Source organism: Anabrus simplex, chromosome 14 (genome assembly GCF_040414725.1).
Source record: "Anabrus simplex isolate iqAnaSimp1 chromosome 14, ASM4041472v1, whole genome shotgun sequence".
NCBI lineage: Eukaryota > Metazoa > Arthropoda > Insecta > Orthoptera > Tettigoniidae > Anabrus > Anabrus simplex.
Window position 1 is genome coordinate 23,068,091 of NC_090278.1, and position 23,665 is coordinate 23,091,755.

At 37.2% G+C, this 23,665-nt stretch overlaps 2 protein-coding genes across 2 annotated transcripts in view; one reads left to right on the forward strand and one right to left on the reverse strand.

The window, feature by feature from the left end:
- Positions 1-23,665, forward strand: part of LOC136885771 (gastrula zinc finger protein XlCGF57.1-like) — a 712,640-nt gene that overhangs the window by 566,810 nt on the left and 122,165 nt on the right. The gene's annotated exons all lie outside the window — the stretch shown is intronic.
- LOC136885385 (gastrula zinc finger protein XlCGF57.1) overlaps positions 834-23,665 on the reverse strand; it is a 49,079-nt gene continuing 26,247 nt past the window's right edge. The window contains exon 5 of the mRNA XM_068230239.1: positions 834-4,148. Within this exon, the coding sequence (XP_068086340.1) occupies positions 3,080-4,148 (1,069 nt within the window). The 3' untranslated portion in view covers positions 834-3,079. The remainder of the gene's footprint in view (positions 4,149-23,665) is intronic.

Genomic DNA, 23,665 nt, shown 5'->3' on the forward strand with positions numbered 1-23,665 from the left:
CAGTTGACCGAACCGTTACTTTATACGGTAACCCGTTATGACGCTGCGGTTGATTGGCGTTTTAGCTGTGTTTCATACGTCCTGGCCCAGGTCTTGTCAACAGTCATTATCCACCGTAAGAAGACCTCACATTAGCGTTCATAGCATTCCAAGTCCATACAAGCTGAACATATCACAGCCATTTTTTATGTTCAGTCAAATCATATCGAATCCATGTGGACGTGATTTTCTGCATTTCGAGCTGCTTCTTCAGGATTTGCAGCAGATTTAAAGGCGCCAGCCCTGTATTGTTGGCCAATTCACGAAATGTGGTATTTGAATCCACCAGCACTAACTAATACATTCACATTATGCACATAGTCATAACCTACTGCAGGGTGACCAGCCTGCAGCACATCTGTCACATTTTGTTGCCTGTCTTTGAAGGATTTGACCCACTATACTACAGAACGATAAGGCAAAGCACTTTCACCACAAGCCTCTTGCAATCATTTGTAACACTGCATTGTGTTTTAACCTCTAGCATATTCAACTTTCACCCAGCTCCTCTGATCTTGCTTTGAAATCATTACAGCTGTACTTCATGTCACACTCAAAACTGTGTTCTTGTTGTTGTCGCTGCACATGTGCATTGCATGCAGAGGGCAAGTTCATTTATTTCGAGGGAGGGTGTGTATATAAGCTACCTCAGGTGTACATTATATTGTCTGGATACATTTTGTGGCATTGTTACAGCATACTTGCCAATATTATAAAGACAAGCCACATACATTTCCCTTCCCAAAATTCATTCAAAAATTAATTGGGATGGACCTATCTTCACAGACTGCAGCAATTCCTGTTGGTTCTGGAACCAATATTCAGTGACAAGTGTGTCATCTCATGTCCCTCTGGGGAAGGATCATCTTGCACCCACTGTTCTCATTTCCTCATGCATGCATTGAACAGTCCACACTGATACACAAATGAATTAGGCAACTTCATTCACTGCATGCCCACAAAAGATGACCCATTTTATCAGACTGTCACATCCTTGCATTACTGACATTGACATGCTGTTATGTACAATCAACTGGCATGATCATTTCATGTATTTGCCATGGGCATATGTCAGTGGTGAGGGGCCGTGTAGACATACGGAACAAATTCAATGCCATTGGTGTTGACATAAAAGGACCACAATGCATTCTTGAAGAGGTGACAATTGCCTTTAAATTGGGAAACTTAAATTAGAAATAACATTGTGACGATTTCATTCTAATATGGATAATTTAATAGTTTACCATTATCATCATTATGAAATACAGCAGAAATTATTCACAAATATAAAGTTATTGTGATAATAGATATAATAGCGAACCAAATACCCATATATGAGTATGACAGTAGTACAAGCTATCTACACAAGCTCAAAAATATTTTTCCTGCAGGTTGACTATTATAGATTCATCCCTCCCATAAATATTACTTTCTAATAAATGTTTCAGTATTTCATTTTTGATGATACAAAACAGTGTCTTCTCTATACAAGCCACGTTCAACAGTATGAAAGCAGGACGGTACAAGCATGAAAATATATATCAAGAAATGAAGAATTTTACAAACCTCATATCGCAGAATAACACAAAGCAGCAGCAAAGACCTTGTGGGTGCATGTCACATGGAACATATGGCTAACATACTGGCACACACTATTTGTCTAACATATCAGAAATTTTATGAAAAGTTGAGCTATACACAAAACCTGATACACAGGAATGAATTTCAAACATGCCAATAAATGGCAGAAGCAATTAAAGATAATGGATAGGCTAATTTATGGATGCAACTTTAAATTTGATAAAATTCCTAAAAGCAATTGATCCAAATAGATGTGTAAGTGGTGAGCCCAAGCATACTTTTAAATAACCTAATGGTCAGAAAGTTGATCTAAATACAACTATTCTTCAATTAACGTAAATAAGCAAAGATAACTCGCTAGTTTGTGCAACCTGATATTAATCTCATAAGTTCATTTGATGACCTTCAGATTTTTATTCTCATGCTAAAGAACCTGGTGTAGTCCATCACAGAATACTTTCATACAGATGACATCTTAAAAAACTAACATAAAAAAATTCCAACAAGTGATGACATACCACATCATGGGGCATTACTGTAGACAAACTGCAATCTGAGCTGTTGGATTTATGGATCCATCACCCGATTACTTCCCCGAGTATGATTGAGCGGACCCCACATACAAAATAACCATCCAGTATGATGTGGATCATTTCTTGGCTGTGCAATCTACTAGTCTTATATGGGTTACCATTTTCTTTCTCAGTTGCTCCACCAGACCCGTGTGTTCAAATGAGATGCTTCTAAAACACAAGGAAAGTTCCTTCAACCTCTCTCCTACCAAAACCACATGTGATCTTAGCATCAGAGGACTAAAATTCTGCTCCACCATTGACAAAGATAATTTCAATGTCTCAGGAATGGAAAACACAGACACACATGAAGCTGCCAATTCAAAATTCCTAGTCGCATTAACTGGTTTCCATGGGACAACAACCAGCTATTCTGAAAGGCTCCATCATCATTAATCCACAGATTGAACGCACTCAGTGTGCAGCTCTCAATGATTTCTATACATTCCTCTGGCTTGCTGCTACAGTGTATGTTATGTCATCGGCCCAGAGATTATGTGTATTCTCAAATAGCACCACCAGAATTAGGCATACAAATAAGAATAGTCCTTGGTTTTAATCAAGCAAACATACCCTAATTAAATCAATAAGATATTTCCCACAATTGATTCTATTTCAAACCAACTCAATCCAAAATAGCACGGAAGAGAACAACCACAATGTAGAGAAATAAGAGCCACTTCAGTTATATGCTTGAGCCATTTCCATATGAAATATAACTATTTTCAAAGCCACAAAGAATGGAGCTTTCCTTCACAGAAAAGACAAGATGACAATGGAGTTGTACAACCCACTTGTCTGAAGGAGTTGCCCTGCGTATGGCTTACACCTCGATGAACAAGTGTTCATGTCATTTCACAATCCATGCTTAGACTGGAACTTAAAACTTAAGTTGGTGAAGATATAAAATTCTGATCGTCTAAAGAACTGTTTCTCGCCTCTTCAGATTCATGCCTCCTAATATGCCTTTTAAGATCACCTCTCTGAGAAAATCTACGTTCACACATAGGACAATGGTGTGGTTTTTCTCCTGTATGCGTGAACATGTGACCAGTCAGACTCGATCGGTATGGGAAATACTTTCCACAGACATGACAAAAATGTTTCCTCTCACCAGTATGAAGCACCATATGTTGAGTTAAATTGCTCCGCTTGCGAAACATTCGACCGCACTCATTGCAACTGTACGGTCGAACACCTAAGTGGATAAGTGAATGCTGACGGAGTTCTCCTGCTTGCCTAAAACATCTGCCGCACTCATTACACGTAAAGGGCTTAATATCGTAATGAGTTAATAAGTGCTGTCTCATTCTAAACCTTCCTATAAATTTGATACCACAATGCGGACAGGGATGAGTCTTCTCTTTGAAGTGTGTATCCAAATGTCTCCTAAGATGAGGCTCGGTATGAAAGCTCTTCTCACAGACATGACAATCAAACGGCTTGTCCGTTCCATGTGACAGCATGTGTTTACGCAAATATGGTTCCCAAGAAAAGGTTTTGTCACACAGGGTACAGGCAAAAGGTCGCTCGGTAGCGTGGGAAGAGAGGTGAGTCCTAAGATTGGACCTTTGAGAGAACTTCTTCCCACAGTGCTCACAGGTATGAGGGCGTTCACCTGTGTGAACGATCTTATGCCGTCTTAAAGTAGATTTGCTCGCAAAAATTTTATCGCACAACACACACTTCAAAAATTTGTCCGAACCTGCTTCATTAACGGTTTTTGTGCTATCAGACGACGGGTGAGCTTTCGCTATATGTGTCTTCAAATTCGAAATTTGTGAATAGGTTTTACTGCATTGCTTACAGGCATAAGGACGCTCACCAGTGTGGACTACTTGGTGTCTTTTCAATGTAGTCCGAGTGGCAAAGGATTTCTCACAGACAGAGCATTTGAATCTTATATCACGAACTCTAGGTTCACTGGGACAAGATGACTCCAAAAGTTCCTTGTATCTGAAAATGTATGCAAGATTTATTAATTTCAATAACATGTTTTATACCAGGATACTATCGCTCCAAAAATTGGAAGCATTTGCAATACATGCACGTATTAATGTAAGGATGTGATGTAGTGTTGATTTGAAGTTACAATAATCCAAATGAAGAAAGCAAAAATCTATGTGTATCAAGTAACAATTCAATTATGTGCTTCAGCTTTGAACTTAATTAAAGTGGTGTAATCACTTAGTCACTGGTAGCTGTGGTGATGTTATTAGGATATAGACATGACAAGGGCCCTCATCTCAAGATCGCGTTAATTGTAAGAAAGGGTTGTTAGCTCTAACTTTACCACATACACAGGCATAAAATAAATATCTATGGAAAAACAAACTGCTTCCTACAACAAGTCAGTGCTTATTTCCTATCCACTCCTTTGTTTACATGGTTTGCATGCTTCCTCCAGAAAGTCAGTGCATGTTTTACATCAGACATTCAAGATTTAATTCTTTGCCTGAGTTCCTAAATCAGAGTAAAGACATCATGTTGTGACAAGAAGATCTTAACCATAATTTTTGTCATCTGTATTTTAATGTCATAATTATTCCTGCAACACTGTCTTTGCCCGGTATACATATGTCTTAGTTATCACATAATGTTTAAATTTATTTGGCTGAAGTGGCCACAGGTGGCTGAAACTAGTCCCAAGACTGATGTAATATTATTTACGTGATATATTATATTGAAAAATATTGTCTTTATTTTAATAATTTGTCAATTTATTTATTTCTTATAATTGCACATCAATACAGAACAAAAATGAATTTTATAGCTTATAATAGTGTATTGATGGTCAATGGGTTTAACTGACCCAGAGCTAAGTCAAGGTACACCACTGAGGTTATAAATTACCAGAAGGTTGTTCTTTCATCTGGAAATACTTAGCAGTCAAAAGGTCCATTAGTGTTCATGTCAGAAAAATACATCCTCTACAAAAAAGCTGTTTTCAATATTCAAATAAATAGTTGGTGCAACATGCTCAAGAAATCTCAAGTAAATATTTAAAATTTAATCGACAACCTACAGTAAACCATGCAGACAGGCAATCCAGCACTGAAGCATTAAATATAATTCTTCTCATGTGTCTCAGCCATTATACAGCACGTGGTAAACCGTACAATAACTATCACCAGCAGTACATTCATGATCATGTTATGATGTATATTTAAACTGGAAAATTGCTTCAAACTGTATTGATTTCTCTTGACTGAAAGTTTAGTTCACAATTACCCTCATGCGTTGCACAAGTGTGTTTCTTTATACTTGTGAAATTCATTATCAAACACTCCACCTTTAAATTACAGATTATTTGTCTTTATTTTAAGACAACATTATTAAAATTCAAGACACTTAAAACATAGTAAGGACACTGAACATTTTGAATGTGACTACAAAATGACATGAGATCAAGAACTTTGCATTTTAAATGGACACATGTGATTTTGAAAAATCACTCAACATTCAAATTGTTCAATACCCTTGCTATGTTTTAAAGTGCATCGTATATTTTTGACTGAGGATGTCCTAAAAGAGGACAAGCATATCTCAAATTTGAATAAAACTGTCTTAAAATAAGGACAAAAAATTTGTATTGTAAATGTGGAGTGTTTGATAAAGGATCTTATAAGTATACACTTATGAAAATATGGGCTTTATGATGAAGTTTATTTCATATACTGTTGCTACTCCAACCACTACTCTTATACCTTCATCTCCTTCACACAATATACATAACATTTGTTTGAGCGCCAGTTGCTTTTTAAATAAAAACAACAAAATTTGGTAGAGCATACCTCTTATATCAATTATCTCATGGCGTGATGTGATAAACTCACATATTTGGCAATATACAGGGATATGGATCAGGACAATATTAAATTACTGTTGCATTTCCACATTGAGGATTGTACATCGAACTGGAATCACTTATTATAATTTAAATAAAACTTGAGTTTATGACCATAATTTATGTCACAATGAACAAGCATTGACGTCTTTTAATTTAACAAACAATATGTCCAGTGAGATTTGCAGTAATATGAAAAAGAAAATTTAATCTAAACAAAAAAAGCTATTGGCATGAACTTGAAGTGAGATGTGATATCGCCGCTGATTACATTCTTCTTCATGGTATGAATGCATAATATGTCTGATGCTTTAATTACCTGATGTCTGCATACACCGCTGTTGAACTTGAAATTCTTGGGAAAACCTATGAGCTGAAGTCGGGAGCCACCTGCTGTTATCTTCTTATATAACAAGGAGTTGGCCTAAATATCATGTACATGTGTAGGGAGCTCCAATGTAATTACGTCCACTCAATATATTATAAGAAATTGGAAAATATTATCGAAGCATCTTGTGAAGTCCATCCTCACAAGAAGATGATGTTCCTTTATCAGCGTAGTACTCGTCTCTGCTCGGATACAACCACCACTTGTAGACCTCCTCGATTATTACTGCTTCAAACACAACTCTTAGCTCTGACCATCACTCTAAGACCACTTCTTCCATTAGATACATCTGACTGATACATATGATCTGATCCCTATCACCACCGTTGCATCGACTTTTATAACCTCGCGATGACGACTCATCTCCCTACTCTCTGTTCATCCCTTCCACTTCAACATACAGTAGCTGGCGAATACTGACACTTGGTCGCAATCACGTGTCCATGCACTGATGTCATCAGTCATGTGTCGTATAAGCGTACCCAAGCGGATTACAGTGACTACGCGGCATGAGTCACCGGAAAACCTACTTGCACATAACATTCTCAGTTAAACATAGCCTCAATTGCAAAATACTCTGCCAACACATCTGCCTAGAGTTACAAGCCACAGAATGACTATATCAAACCAACAAATCTCACTTACTAATATACAGCAGAATTACAAACATATTCACTTAACCTATGATTAAATACAATAATATGCATGATACCTAATTATTAGTCTAAATGATGAGAAACAGAATATAAAATCTAATGAATCGGGTTAATAATAATAATAAATACTGAATGGACTCTGTAACCCTGTTGTACGGTTACAGAACGCCTCCTTCATGAAATAATCGATTAAATGAATCGATTGATTCATGAAATATATACATAATCACCTGAAATCGAGTACACCATAAATACATGTATAAAAATGCCCTTTACAAATTGGGTACATAGTATCATCCATCTGGATGTTCGTTGTTACACATATAAAACATTGATCAATTATCACTTTCACTTTGATTATACAGTATTATTTACATATAGATTACATTTCTTTCTCACTTCTGTCGTTTCAAACGTTCATTTAGTGTCCAAAAGTAATTCTCGAAGACATTTCATTATATACACTGTCTCCAAGCACTGGAGTTAATTGCACTGCCGTGCTTCACTTAATATCACAACACACGCTAATTTCACTGAAGTCCTGTTTGCAATGCCAGCTTCATAAAACATGGTGAATTAACATAATAATGAAAATTAATCAACAAACTCACATGATATATTTCTTAAGATTTCTTCTATTGTATGTGCCTACGATATTTCCTTCCTTGTCTTCTAATGAATAAGCACATTTCCCAATCCGTTTCACTACGGTGAAGTATCCCTGATATAACAAGAAAAACTTAGAAAATTGACCAGCTTCTGCTGATGACGGGAGTGGCACTCTGAGTAAAACCTTGTCACCAAGTTCAAATTCATCCAATTTAGTCTTCTTCTGCCGGCGAATTTGTTTATCTCCTGCTTTCTTTAAATTCTCCCTAGCCAGCTGGATATAAAAATCCTTAGTTTTCTCCTCTCCCAAGTCCAAGCCTATCATACTCGCAATTTCATCAGTAGGCCTCCTGCCGTGATGAATTTCATAGGGCGTAAATCCAGTGGACTCGTGCAACATAATGTTACACCAAAGTTCGACATTACTCAACTGTGAAAACCACGAGTTGTGTTTGTCATGCACATATGCCCTAAATATACGTCCTATTTCACGCATCGTTCTTTCAACCATATTGCTTTGCGGGCAACGTACCGATGAAAATATAGTTTTGATCCCCAGTTCATTTAGTTTGGTATTCCAGATCTTCGAAATAAACTGGCTGCCATGGTCAGATAATATTCTGAGGGGACATCCAAACTCAGGAATATATCTGTCCACGACCTGTTTGAGACAACCCCTCCCTGTAGCTTTCCTCAATGGGTACATCTTGACATATTTGCTGAAGGCATCAATCAAGACAAAAACAAATTGGTAACCATATCTGGATTTAACTAACGGTCCAAACAGATCAACACTAACAAGCTTCCCGGGTCTGTCAACAATAACAGCCTGCCTGGGCCCCTCTTGAAGTCTAGTCGGGTGCTTAGAGCGTTGGCAGAGATCACACGTAGCGAGTATTTTCCTCACGTGCATTCCCATATTCCTCCACACAAAGTTACCCTGAATAGCATATAAGACCTTATTTGCTCCAAAACGATCCTTATGATAAAACCAAATCATATCCTCTTGCAGGGCTTTAGCTACACATACTTTGAACTTCCCAGAATAACATTTCCGAGAGAGAAAACCATTACATAATTTATACGTAAGATTGCCATTCTCTAGAACAGTACCTGGTTCCTTATCTCTAAGCGAGGTCAACAGTCCCACCAACTCTTCTTCTCTTTCCTGCTCGGACAACAGATAACGAAGTCTATCCTTTTCTGCAGTATTATCAGTCATTGAGCCAACACAAATTAAAATACCTTCTTTCACCTCTAAAGAGACAGTATTTTCCTCCTTTGGGAGATACCTGCTGAGAAAGTCAGCCATAACATTATCTTTCCCTTTAATATGACGTATCTTAAAATCATATTCACTTATGGCTAAAATCCAATGAGTCATACGATTACTAGTTAATTTGTAAGTATTTAAGAATACCAAGGCCTGATGGTCAGTCCATATCTCGAATTTAATACCTAAAACATACATTCTAAACTTACTTAATGAATACATGATTGCAAGAAATTCAATCTCAGTGATCGTATATCTCTTTTCTGCCATACTGAGCCCACGACTTGCCAAGGAAACGATGCCTAACTTGCCGTTATCATCTCTCTGACATAAACATCCAGCAACTCCCTTCTCTGAACCATCAGTCATGTGAATAAATTCACGATCTGGCACTGGATATCTCAACATAACTGCTTCATTAAATCCATCCTTCAACTTCTGGAAAGCCTCATCATGTTCTGTCCTCCACTTCCACTTCGCACCTCCTTTCAATAGCTCACGAAACGGCTCTAACAGCGCAGAATATTTACCCACAAAACATCGAAAGTAATTACACATTCCCAGAAAAGATTTCAATTGTTTAACATTACGTGGAGTAGGAGTGTTGTTTATCTTGTCTAAAACTCGTCTGTTCCGGTTTTACCCCCTGTTCAGATACAGTGTGTCCCAAAAATGTAATCTGTTGTGAACACAATGTCGATTTACTCAGTTTTAATGTAAATCCCCCTTCCCTGATTTTATGTAGAACAATATGTAAGTGTTTAATGTGTTCCTCAAACATGTGGGATGCTATAACAATGTCGTCTATGTACATGGTCACAAAACTATCCGTATCTCTCCCTAATACTTTACTCATGGCCCTAATTAATGCTGCAGATGAAGTACGGGTCCCGAAAGGCACCCTGGCGAACTGATACAAGCAATTCTTGTATGCAAAAGCCGTAAGTGGACGGTCGCTTTCTCTAAGTGGAATCTGCCAGAAAGATGACGACAAATCAAAAGTAGAAAACCATTTTCTACCTTCAAAATGCTGAATAAGTTCCTCTACCATCTCTGCCCTTTGCTGATCGGTTTCAATTCTCATATTCATTAATCTGCCATCAATGCACAATCTTACCGTGTTATCCTTCTTAAGTATAATAACAAGTGGATTCAAATTAGGACTACATGATGGTTCAATTATATTATAATCCAGCATAATGTCAATCTGCTCTTCAACAGCGCTAGCGTATTTTAACGGAATAGGATATTTCGGTCCTACAAAAGTTGAGTTATCATGAACATTAAATTTGTGTTTGTAAAGATGTGTTCTACCAGGCCGGTCACTAAAAACATCACTATGTGATATCAATAATTCACACAATTCGTCCCTCTGACTCTCCGCTAAATTACATTTCTCCACTGTCTCATACAATTCATCTCTAGAATCTCTCTGTATAGACACATGGCAGACATCAATATTTTTCCTAATATTAGGAATTTCACAAGGCCCTTCCGTACTACAACACACTTTATTCGCACTAATTTCTGACAAAACATCATATGGTAACCTGACTTCCCTGCTACTCTTTCCCCAAATGACATTACACAGATCAAAATTTAATTTAGCCTTATGACACGTTAACCAGTCAGTACCTAAAACAATGGCATGAACTAAATGAGGCACAACTAAGCATGGTTGGAAAATACATTCTCCACTTATGTTAATGGGGACAGCTATTTGTTTATTCACCCTTTGAGACTTGTTTCCAACAGCTGTTACGATGAACGTATTCCTCACTGGAATTTCCGCTACATCATAATTCTCTCTCAAAACTTCCTCATACAGCTTGGAATTTACACATGACTTCTCACTACCAGAGTCCAACAAAATCTTAACTTTTCTGCCCCATATCAGCAGTTCAATCGTCGGTGTAACAGTAACACTACTTAAATTATCCTCATTACATAATATAAGATCACTTAACAAATCTTGCCTTATATCTAAATTTAAATTCTTCTTCTTCTTCCTTCGTTATGCCCATTCATAGAGCGCGTTTGAACTTGATAGTTGGTTTGATGGTTTGTGCCTTCTTATCCTCCCAAAATCTCTTCATGAATGCACTGTGTTGCATCTTGCGTTCTGTCGACCACTTCCTACCAGTTGTCTTTTTTGCTTTCTCCCTAAATTTATGATTAGCTACTTTGGTTCTAAAAGCTCCACGATTTTCCATGATGTCGTCTGTAATATTTATTTCTTGGAGGTCCGCCTTAGTTTCTTCTAGCCATTTTATTTTGACCTTCTTTGAGTTGATTACTTTGAATAATCTTTCAGTTAGTCTGTCGCTGTTCATTCTGTAGATATGGCCATAGAAATTAAGGCGCCTTTTCCGTACAGCATCAGTAAACCTGTCGGTGAAGGAGTAGAGGTCCGCTGTTTTCCTCTTAATCCACATTCCATTTTCTCTCGTAGGACCATAAATTTTCCTGAGAATTTTCCGCTCCTGCTTTTCAATTTCTGTAATTTTAGAGTGACCACCTAAGCATATGGTTTCTGAGGCATATAAAGCTTCGGGCAATACAACTGTCTTGTAGTGTCGTAATTTTGCATTACGCGATATGACTCTTTTGTTGTAGTAATTCCACGTCAGTCTGTATGCCTTATGTAGTTTGGTGTTTCTTTCTACATTGGCACTACTGTCTAATCCTGATGGTAGTATAATTTCTCCAAGGTATTTGAAGGAGGGCACCTGTGAAATTGTGCCGTTTTCCATCTCTAGCGGAGTTCTTTTGCTATTTTGACGTAGATTTTCCATGTACTTGGTTTTCTCGTAGGATATCTGGAGGCCTGCCTTTGATGCTATATTGTGTAGTCTCTGTATGGCATACCTTGTTTCATCCTTGGTCTTAGTAATGATTGCGAGATCATCAGCAAATGCTAAACATTTCACATTGACCTTGCTTCCCAAATTTCCGATGTTCACACCCTTGATATCCTTTTCCCACTCTCTAATAACTTTGTCTAGAACTAAGTTAAACAGAATAGGGGAGATGCTGTCACCTTGACGAACGCCCGTACATATTTCAAAAGGCTCAGAGATTTCTCCAAGGAATTTCACTTTAGAGGTCGTACTTGTGAGGGTCTGCTGGATAAGTGCTCTGGTCTTCTTGTCCACTCTGAGTTCTTCTAGGGTATCAAATACTGTCTACGATTAAGTCGTCACTTAAAACATTTGAATTATTGCTACTTAGGTCACAATCATGTTCACTTACAACTATAGGCTGGTCGACATTAACATACTTATCTACCTTATACGTGAACTCACCATTTATGGACTGTCTCAGTGACCTGTTTATACAGTCCGTTGCACATTTAAATTACTTGGTTCGGTTACGACTTGTTGGTTACACACCTCAGTCGGCCTCCCCTGTTGCCTATTTCCTCTAGCGTCATTATTATTATTATTATTATTATTATTATTATTATTATTATTATTATTATTATGGCCTGGATTCTCTCGCCTCCCAGCTTCTGGTTGATTTCCATAATCACGCCTCCCAGTCCTGAAATGTTCAGAACTATTTTGAAAATTTATCTCCCTGTGGAAATTATTATTAGGTCTCTCCTGATATTCTCTTCTGTAGTTACGATTATTCATTGGCCTGTCCTGATTATTAGATTGGTTACCCCTTCCTTCTACATTCCTATTTAGTGTCCTATTATTATTCAAGCCATTACCTAAAGCATCAAAACTTTCCAACAAAAACTCCATTTCCTTAATAGTCTCCACTTTTTGCATACAAACAGCTTCTCTTATTCTATCGGGATAGTGCTTAGCCATAAGTCTAACTATATCAGCCTCAGGTCCAATACATTCTAAATTTCTCCACACCAAAACATGAGCCAAAAAATATTCTGTCATTCTAACACCCTCGTTAGAATTATATCTGCCAAACATTACTCTCTCTCTCTCTACTCTGAACACCTTCACTCCAAAATTTAGCTATGAATTTTTTTCTTAAATTCAGTTAGACTAGACATCGAGCTTCTATATACCTGAAACCAAGACTTAGTCTCTCCTACGAAAGCATTAGCTAAGATCTCCAATACAGTTTCCCAGCTAATAATATTGTCTCTTAATTGAACAGCAAATTTCTTCTCTACTACTCTCATAAATTCCATCGGGTTGAATTCTTTCCCAGAAAACTTAGGTATATCATGATCTCTAGTGATTAAACCATTATTTACAATTATTTCACGTACATTTCTACTATCACGCACTTCTTGCTGGAGTAATCTCTGGCAACTCAGAAGTTTTTCTTCCACTGTCTCCTCAGCCTTTTCATGAATTTTTCTTAATTCCTCCTGCAACTTTTCTTCTGATTCTCTCACCTTCTGTGATAATGATTTTTGTTCACTCTCTAGATCACCTACTTCTCCAAGTTTTCTTTTCACATGTTCTACCCTACTAATACATTTCCTAGTTTCTTGCCCCACTGTATTGGTTATCTTTTCAAACCTTTCTTCCACTAACTCATTGATTTCCCCCTTATTAGACTCGATCTTGGCGCCTAATTCATCAATCTGTTTGATGCATGTCTCACTAATTTGCTCTATTTCCGTATGGAGATTGCTCCGACCCAATTCCATCTTAGCTCTGATGTCATTACACTCCCTATTTACCTTACTTTCTAAATTATTAATTTGCTTACTTATTTCTAACACTTTATGATCTATCTTATTACTAACATCATCAATCTTCTTATTAATACTATTTATGGCATTACTCTGAGCTTCAATTTTCTCACTAATGACCGCTTCAATTTTCTCACTCATAATTTTATACTGAGATTCAATTTTCTCACTCATAATATTATTCTGAGATTCGATTTTCTCACTCATAATATTATTCTGAGATTCAATTTTCTCACTCATAATATTATTCTGAGATTCAATTTTCTCACTAATGATATTATTCTGCTCAGTCATTGTGGACATCAGCAAATTAAATAAACCAAGGTCAATCACCCCTTTACTTTGATCTTGCGTGACAGCGTTTTCCTCAGTCTCTACTATTTTCTGACTTTCAGCAGGTCCCATCTTAGTCACCAACTTCCTATTTATGTTACCACCTTGGATTTCCTTGGACACAATAACCTCGGCCTCTTCACCTGACTGCATATTGCTATCCTTGTCCATCTTCGGTTTCCTACTAATTTTTTGCGATCTCAAAGCTATTTCCCCTTGCACTTCCTTTGACATTACCCCTTAACTTCAACAAAATGACCTTCCTAACATTACTCGGTGAATTTAACATGTGCGTACTCATTAAAAGAACTGATCCATGTATATTGCCATTCAGAAACACTTTTTCTGAACCTTTCGAGTCCCACGTTGCTGGCGACACGTTGTGGCTACTCCAACCACTACTCTTATACCTTCATCTCCTTCACACAATATACATAACATTTGTTTGAGCGCCAGTTGCTTTTTAAATAAAAACAACAAAATTTGGTAGAGAATACCTCTTATATCAATTATCTCAAGGCGTGAGGTGATAAACTCACATATTTGGCAATATACAGGTATATGGATCAGGACAATATTAAATTACTGTTGCATATCCACAATTGAGGATTGTACATGGAACTGGAATCACTTATTATAATTAAAATCAAACTGAGTTTATGACTATAATTTACGTCACAATGAACAAGCATTGACGTCTTTTAATTTAACAAACAATATGTCTAGTGAGATTTGCGGTAATATGAAAAAGAAAATTTAATCTAAACAAAAAAAGCTATTGGCATGAACTTGAAGTGAGATGTGATATCGCCGCTGATTACATTCTTCTTCATGGTATGAATGCGTAACATGTCTGATGCTTCAATTACCTGATGTCTGCATACACCGCTGTTGAACTTGAAATTCTTGGGAAAACCTACGAGCTGAAGTCGGGAGCCACCTGCTGTTATCTTCTTATATAACAAGGAGTTGGCCTACATACCATGTATGCGTGTAGGGAGCTCCAATGTAATTACGTCCACTCAATATATTATAAGAAATTGGAAAATATTATCGAAACATCTTGTGAAGTCCATCCTCACAAGAAGATGATGTTCCTTTATCAGCATAGTACTCGTCTCTGCTCGGATACAACCACCACTTGTAGACCTCCTCGATTATTACTCCTTCAAACACAACTCTTAGCTCTGACCATCACTCTAAGACCACTTCTTCCATTAGATACATCTGACTGATACATATGATCTGATCCCTATCACCACCGTCGCATAGACTTTTATTACCTCGCGATGACGACTCATCTCCCTACTCTCTGTTCATCCCTTCCACTTCAACATACAGTAGCTGGCGAATACTGACACTTGGTCGCAATCACGTGTCCACGCAGTGATGTCATCAGTCATGTGTCGTATAAGCGTACCCAAGCGGATTACAGTGACTACGCGGCATGAGTCACCGGAAAACCTACTTGCACATAACATTCTCAGTTAAACATAGCCTCGATTGCAAAATACTCTGCCAACACATCTGCCTAGAGTTACAAGCCACAGAATGACTATATCAAACCAACAAATCTCACTTACTAATATACAGCAGAATTACAAACATATTCACTTAACCTATGATTAAATACAATAATATGCATGATACCTAATTATTACAGTCTAAATGATGAGAAACAGAATATAAAATCTAATGAATCGGGTTAATAATAATAATAAATACTGAATGGACTCTGTAACCCTGTTGTACGGTTACAATACTGTTTCCTTATTTTAAAAAAATCTCTATTGTGGGATAGGGCTCCATGAAAAATGTTTCAGGAAATTACAGATGCCTAGGTCATGTGTGTTGAAGAATCATGCGAGACAGAGGAGGACACTAAGGTGCTTACGAGGGCTGGGGATAAATTCTTTAAGATGGCATTATACCAAACGGGTACAAAAATTTGAGATGTGAGATAAATAAAATGAGGAACATGTATAGGGGTGAAGCTATAGACAAGAGTGTTTAAGATATGGTCAAGGTTGAAAGAGGAATATGAAGGTCTAAAAGGGAAGAAAAGAGGGGAATAATGTAGGGCAAAATGATCATTACAAAATTAGGAGAAGGCATGGGAAGCACAGATAATAAAACACAGGTTAATACATATATTGAGAAGGAATATTCGGAAAGGTTACCAGTAGGAAAAGTGTTGTTTTTCTTCTGGTGCTGTCTCCTCACAGAAATGTTGATGACCATAATGGAGTAAGATTTCCTATATTGTGTTCCAGATAACCAAGTTGCTGTATCATGGATTCAACATTCCACTGACAGAGCTTCTTTAATCAAAACCAAATTCCAGTCTCTTCTTACTTTTAGCAATCAGCTCTACTGGGCTGTACTTCAGAAGTGACTACAATAGACTGCTTTCCTGTATCTTTTGGGTTAAGACTTCCTATGATTTCCAATCATGGCAGAGTAGTTCCTTGTTAATGATGCGTTCTGCTTATGGGATCTTGAGATTTAACGATGCTTCAATATTTCAAAGCCCTGCTGTTTATCCATTTATAAAAATTTTAGCTTCCAATCATTGACACTGAAAAGCATAACACTTCATAACAAGTTTTGTGTCAGAGGTCACAAGGTAGTTTAATTTCATAAACACACTTCCTTAAATGCTCAATCTAGAGCAAAAGTGATGTTAAAGAAATTATGACAAACAGTAGAATTCCGCTGTAATGAACACCAGTATAACAAAATTTTCAGAATTAGGAATTTTTTTGGTTCCTTCCTTTTTCCCTATTTTCTGTGTGTTAAAATATTATGTTTTAACAAATTTCGTAGTTTCAGTTTAACGAATTAAAATTGAGCTCTTTTCTTTACCAATGTGACCCCATTTTCTCAAATTAAAACTAAAATTCATCCTGTTTTATGACCAACATTTTTCTTGTTACAGTATTTCGTTATTCAGTTATGATCATCATATTCCATATATGCAACATACACGATCAAGAAGGCAATCGCTTTTGTGGAACCAATATGCTTTGCCCCTCATCCAATGTAAGATGTCACTCTATTAGCTGAGTAGGAGCACCAAGTTTGAAAGCCACCAATAAATGCTATGCTTTGTGTAACCAATAGTCTTCGCCCCTCAACCAATGTATGACGTCACACTATTGGCTGAGTAGGATTGTGATGTTTGTAATCCACCAATCAACGCAACGGTTTCGTCGCATCATGCATTGCATGTTTCTTCTTCATATTTAATTTGCAAAGCAACATGTTTCTATTAAGGTTATATCATTAAACTGGCAAAGTTCCTGTGCATTTCGTTAAATAAATAAGTTCATATCATCACAAATGGATAAGCAGAAGTGACAGCAGTTTTCAATGAGTGAAAAACGTAAAATACTTTCTACTATTTTAAACAGAAAATTAAGATAGAGGAAAACATTGATGCTGATGCCCTAGGTCCACAGCATAAGATCAGGACAGCCGACTACAAGGAGGTGGACCAAGCCGTCTATATGTGGTGTGTGGAAATGTGGAGTAAAAACATTCCAATCAATGGCCACTGTTATGTGACCGTGCGTGATCTTTTGCACGTTCGCTAGGGTCACCTGAGTTTATGGGTAGTGCTGGTGGGCATCATAGGTTCCGGGAGAGATATGGCATATCCCACAAAATTATAAATGGTGAAGCTAATGATGCCCCAAAGGAAGTTGCGCCGGAGACTCTAACGGATGCCTTGAAGGAATATTTGCCAGCAGACATTTATCTGCATTATTTTACAAACCAATGCTGAACAAAACCCTTGACTTCAGGGGAAATAAGTGTTTTGGGGGCAAATGTTCAAAAGAACATAACACGGCACTTTTGTGCACCAATTCCACAGGGACGGACAAACAGAAGCCTGTCATAATTGGAGAAGTTTGGGAAGGCAAGGTGCTTCAAGACCGTGCAACATCTGCCCTGTGAATACAAGCAGAACTCTAAGGCATGGATGACATCTGTGCTATTCAAAGAGTGGTTGTTGGACTTGGAACATGGGATGAAGGCCGAAAAGAGGAGAATTCTTCTATTATTGGACAATTGCTCTTCTCATAATTGTGTGCCTCGCCATTTGGAGCATGTAAAAGTTTTATTTTTGCCCAGATCAGGGCATAATTCATGCAGTAAAGTGGCATTACCGAGCTCGTGTGGTCTGCCGAATGCTGTGCAACATTGCCACAAATAGAAACAATAACATCAAGATATGGGGAGCAATGCAGATATTTAGTGCTGCATGGAAATCCCTGAATGCAGGCATCATCACAAACTGCTTTGGAAAAGCTGGAGTGGATTTTACAGAAGACGTCGCAGAAAGTGAAGTGCTGGATAATGTGGAAACCAAGGAGAATTGGAAGCGTTTGTGTACAACATTGGATGTGCCATCTACGGTAAGTCTTACCGACTACATCAATGTAGATAGTGATGTAATAGTCCACAAAGGAATCACCAATGAGGAAATTGTGGAGGACATTATGAATGACAGAGATCCATGTAATGAGGAGGAAGAGGAGGACAACCCCCAAAATGATTGTGATAGACAGATCTTGACTCTTCAGCAGGCAACGAACATGGCATGTAGCCTTCAAGATTTTCTTGTGTCATGAAGTGATGTGCCAGAATCTGTTTTAAAATCATGTGCAGTGGATGGTGACAATTTGGAACAAGCTTTTGTGTCTGGATCTGTTCAGAAGAAAATCACATACTTTTTCAAAAAATGAGGTTCTGGAACAATGTGTAGACTTGCTGCTACAAAGTAAAAATAGGTTTTCTGAAAACATCTGTCAATACTGTAACTCATAATGGTATTTTTAATTCATATAGATCCTGCAATGGATATAACATGGCAAATGACCTCATAGTTCTGCCCCTAAAAACAACAATAACTAATGGATATTATTCTAGGTGAGTTCTTAAGATTTGACTTATTTCAGTATAACAAATTAATGGCAGAGGTCCCCAAAATTTTGTTATACTGGTATTTTACTGTATATTTTTGAGACTTAGGAAGAAAAGTGCACAAAAACTTATTTTTGAGGTTGTTAGAAATTTATAGGTATACATATCTAACAGACACAGGAAAGCAAGAGAATATATATATATATATATATATATATATATATATATATATATATATTGATAAAAATCGCTTACTAAAGCACTGTTCAGTAGTAATGTTCAAGTTAAAAACACTGGATCATGGAATAATATCCATGTTATGAAACTATGGGAAAACTGAGAGAAAGAGCATGGCAAAGAGATGTTCAGAAAGAAAGAAAGAATAAAAAATAGTTGGGATACACACAGTAGCAGCACGTGGATAAAAGGTTTGGGAGGTTCATGCTTTGGAAAATGTGTTCAATTTATTGTTATTTGAAGTTCAAGAGTTACATTGCTTGATTAAGCAATGTGAGTATCCTTTTAAGGCACATGGCTGCAGCTCGAAGAAATTACCAAAACACTGAGTAGATATTTTTAAGCTCATCCAATTTCCTCTGATTTTGAAGACTTTCCTCGCATAGGAATAATTACTTCAAGAATGTGTTACTAATTAAAAGTTTCATTAATCACATAAAAACTTAGACTATGTATGCCTAATGGTGTTGTACAACCCATAGTTACCAAAATATTCTGGTTCACTACAGTTAACTTCACCAGAACCACAAAACTGTGAAATCAAAATCCCTTCATAACTTCCCACACACAGGATATTTTAACCATACGCTGATAATGTCTCGGCTCCACTGGCCAGCAAATCCTGAGGTATGTTCTCCTTGCTCCTCATGGCCCCTCGCCTTGCACACTGTCCTTACAACCCACAGCCCCATGCCCTCAGTCCTGAAATCGAAACTCGTCGCTGATTCTGGAGAGCAACCACGTGTTGAAGTCGAAATTACGGCTATGTGTGTGAATATACAGAGCTAATTAATGGAATAGGCTCTCGATAAAGCATTCTACTAGAATGATCTGTTTTTAGCGGGTTCATTGAGCCACTGAACATATAGAACACACCACGCCAGGGTACACATAAAGATGTTTCATAAGCCAGACCTAACCCAGATGCTGTGTAGTTATGGATCATAAACAAATAAAGTTAGTGTTTCTTTCTTATTCAATGACTAGTTTTCCTATGAACTTGTTGAAGTAAAAGTTGGTTATCTTCCCTTGGAATAAATTCTTGTGACAAATATTGGCTTCACTTCAGACGACCCTAGATTCTCAGCCAGAACATGGATTTTAACCATATGTGGTAAACAACGTGAACTGGGTATATGAAAGTTAGAGGGTTGGTCACACTAGTAAATAAGTTAGATATCCCGCGCCATTGTAATTTTATCAGCTGCTGAATTTAGCCAATCCGATAGCTTCGCAGGTGACTTCACATGGGCTTTCCAAGGTGGTGTTGCTAAATCTGCACGTTGCTTATGATCAGCTTGAGAGCGCCAATGAAAGAAATAAGGCGAGGGATTTGAACAAGGACCTCCCTGCTGATAGGCTCGGCCCATAGCAAGCACGCTACGATGTCAATGGCTGATACCAACGGTGTTTTAGTGTTTGATGGCCATTTTTCGGGATGGCTCTCAAGCCTGATCAAGCCATGTGCAGATTTTAAAACACTGCCTAGTAAGCCTATTTGAATCTGCCCATAAAATGATGTGATTGGTTAAATTCAACAGCTTATAAAATGACAATGGCATGAGATACCAATGTAATTTTTAAAAATCAGAGAGTATGAACAACGCTCTAACCCTCATATACTCAGTTCACGTTGTTTTCAACCACCCTTATACCTTGGGGATGATGTTTACATTCATCTTAATACAAATCTTAATTGGCATACATGTCACACCAACAGCCACCAGAGAAATATGCCAAAGTGAATATCTCCACATAGGGATGGGGATCAGAGGCTGGTTTCTTAGTTCTATTTTCTCTTAGCACAACACCACCACCAGATGGGGATCAGGAAGGCATTCAGATGTAAAACTAGGCTTAGTCAACATCCGATGCCAAACCTGGAATAAGGGCAGGAAGAAGAAAGTGAGAAAAAATTTGTCAATTTCTACTTTACAGTAGCAATGCACTGGACACAGAAATAGTGTTAGTAGCTAGATGAATAATTAAATAGGGATTCTGAGTGAAAATGGCAGTACTTAGAGTAAAATTTATGCAACAGCAATAAATGTAAAGTTGCCCTCCATATAGCTGAATCCATCATACATTAGATGCTAGTGAAAAGGAAGGACAGTAAAATGTACTCCCAAATGTTATTAAATAACTCATTCATCTGTATAGGAAAATGTGAAATAAATCTCTTAGGGGAGCAGCGTGAGGGTGACCATATTTTAGCTTCATTCTCTCCATACTAAGAATCTAAGCAGTTCTTATTAAGTACAAAACTTAATTTCATCTAACTGAAATGGTTACCTGAGAAATAAACATGTCGATATTAAGCCAAAATCATATTGTGCATAAATTACAATATACTGAAAGTATTTACATGTTTTACAGAGAAAGGACATATTTCAACCATAATGTAAAGTCATGACAGCGCACTTGAAAATCTTGTTTATTCGAGAAATTACGCATTTAACCAATGCCAAAAAATATGCCAAAATAAGCAAATTCAACTATTCTACTTTCAAGTAGCCAACTCAATGTGGAAAAAAAAAAAAATGTGAACTTACAGATATATTTACCCCAGGGGGTTAAGACTGAAAGCTTCTACAAGAATAGTAGAGTCCCACTCAACAGACTTTCGCTTATCCAATGTTCTGTTTCATTTCAAACGTTCGTACATTGGTAGCATTGTTAAAAACGGTGAAATAAAGAAACAGAAGAGGAAGAAAAATGTCTACTGAAGGTGGTAACGTAACACACAATAAATTACTTATGTACTTTGAGAAGCACTGAAATACGTGGAGCAACTAGAAGAAACCTCCAGCACTGATGTATTATTTATGCAGAGAATGAGTGACTTGGAGACAAGAAAAAGACAGTTGTCAGGCAAACAAATGTCAATTTTTTAAAATTTGAATCTCAATCGACATCTACTTAAGCTAAAATTATGAACGGTATACTGAATGTAAATATCAACTCTATCAATAATGAGTTAAGTGTAAACATTCATGATGTTGCACTTTTCTCTTTCCCTATTAAATGATATTCCAGCTAATCCGATGTCACACCAGCTCATTTACATCAAATAAGTGGGACTCCACTGTATATTCTCCTGTACGTCAGCAGCCACTCAGAACATCCTTGACTCATGTTATAGTAATATTTTTTACTTGACAAGTTCTTTCAAAAGTCTATTAAAATATATAAGTTATCTGAAAGATTCAGAATAATTTTCGGTGATAAAGAGCCATGACACACCTCATCATTAGCACAAGAAATTACTTTTGTCCATGTTGTGTCACATAATGCAATAGACCTGAAGAAATCACTTCTTCTGAAATGTGGTGCTGGACAAGAATGTTAAGTGTACCTTGCACAGAAGTTTGCAACAATGATTCCATAATAGCGCAGCCCAACCTCAGAATTAGGTGAACAAATTGTAAACAGTTTTACATTTCTTTGGGCACAATATGTGATATTGGAACGACACAGAAAAACAAACCATTCTTAGAAATGTTCCCAGCAAGAGAGATTGTGGATGAGTTCCCACTCAATGGATAAACATTATCACAAATATAACTGGGTAGAACCTCTTTGATACAGCAAACATTGACGAGGATAGCAAGAGATGAGCAATAGCCACCTAAGAGATCATGATCCTCAGAGCTGAGGGAGCAATAACAGTGATATAGTGAGGAACTATGTCATGCATAGGAGGCTATACACAAGGAAATTCTGTTGCTTCTAATGACAAAAGCTATGCTGTAGTTTCATGTTATAACCATACAAGCCTAAAATCCATGCAGCAACATATTCAGCATTCAAACATTTTTGCCAATGGAACAGTAGAAGACTCCCTCATGAAAGTTCGAGATTTTCTTCTCAAGATGCGAAGCAAAGTTCTCTGTGACATGGCATAGGCCCAAATCATGTCTACAAGTATGAGCCGTGAAAGCATCAATGTTACCAATGCAAATATTCGTACAGCACACCTAATCAAACACAGTAAAAAAACTGGCATAAAAAGGAACAGATGCTCAGAACCTAATGCCTGAAACAACCCTAATGTATCTCAACAGACCAATATCGCATTGATAGTAGTTCAAGTCACCAACAACAATACTGGTGAGAATATATTATCTCTAAGACTATGCACGTGTGGTAACACCAACACTGTACACAATCAGGTCATGATGCATACATGTCATTACTAGCTGACAATGTGTGAACAAAGATGCCTCAGCTGAGTAAATTGAAAAAGGGACATCATTAAGAGGAAAAGGTAAAACAAAAAAAGGTTCATAAATTTTACAGTAATTTTGTTCTATGAAGTGAGACTCAAACTCTTTTGAGTGAGACACTGTACTGAAATATTTGAAAATACACTTGCTTCTTGTTTTTTTGATAGTACCAGATGTTTGTATTTGAGGAACTATGCATATCCAGCAAATTCATAAACTCACTGCATTAAATCGGAACAAAAGACCAAAAATCACAAGGTGACGACAGTTTCTCTTACTTTTCTCAAAACTAGAAGTAGC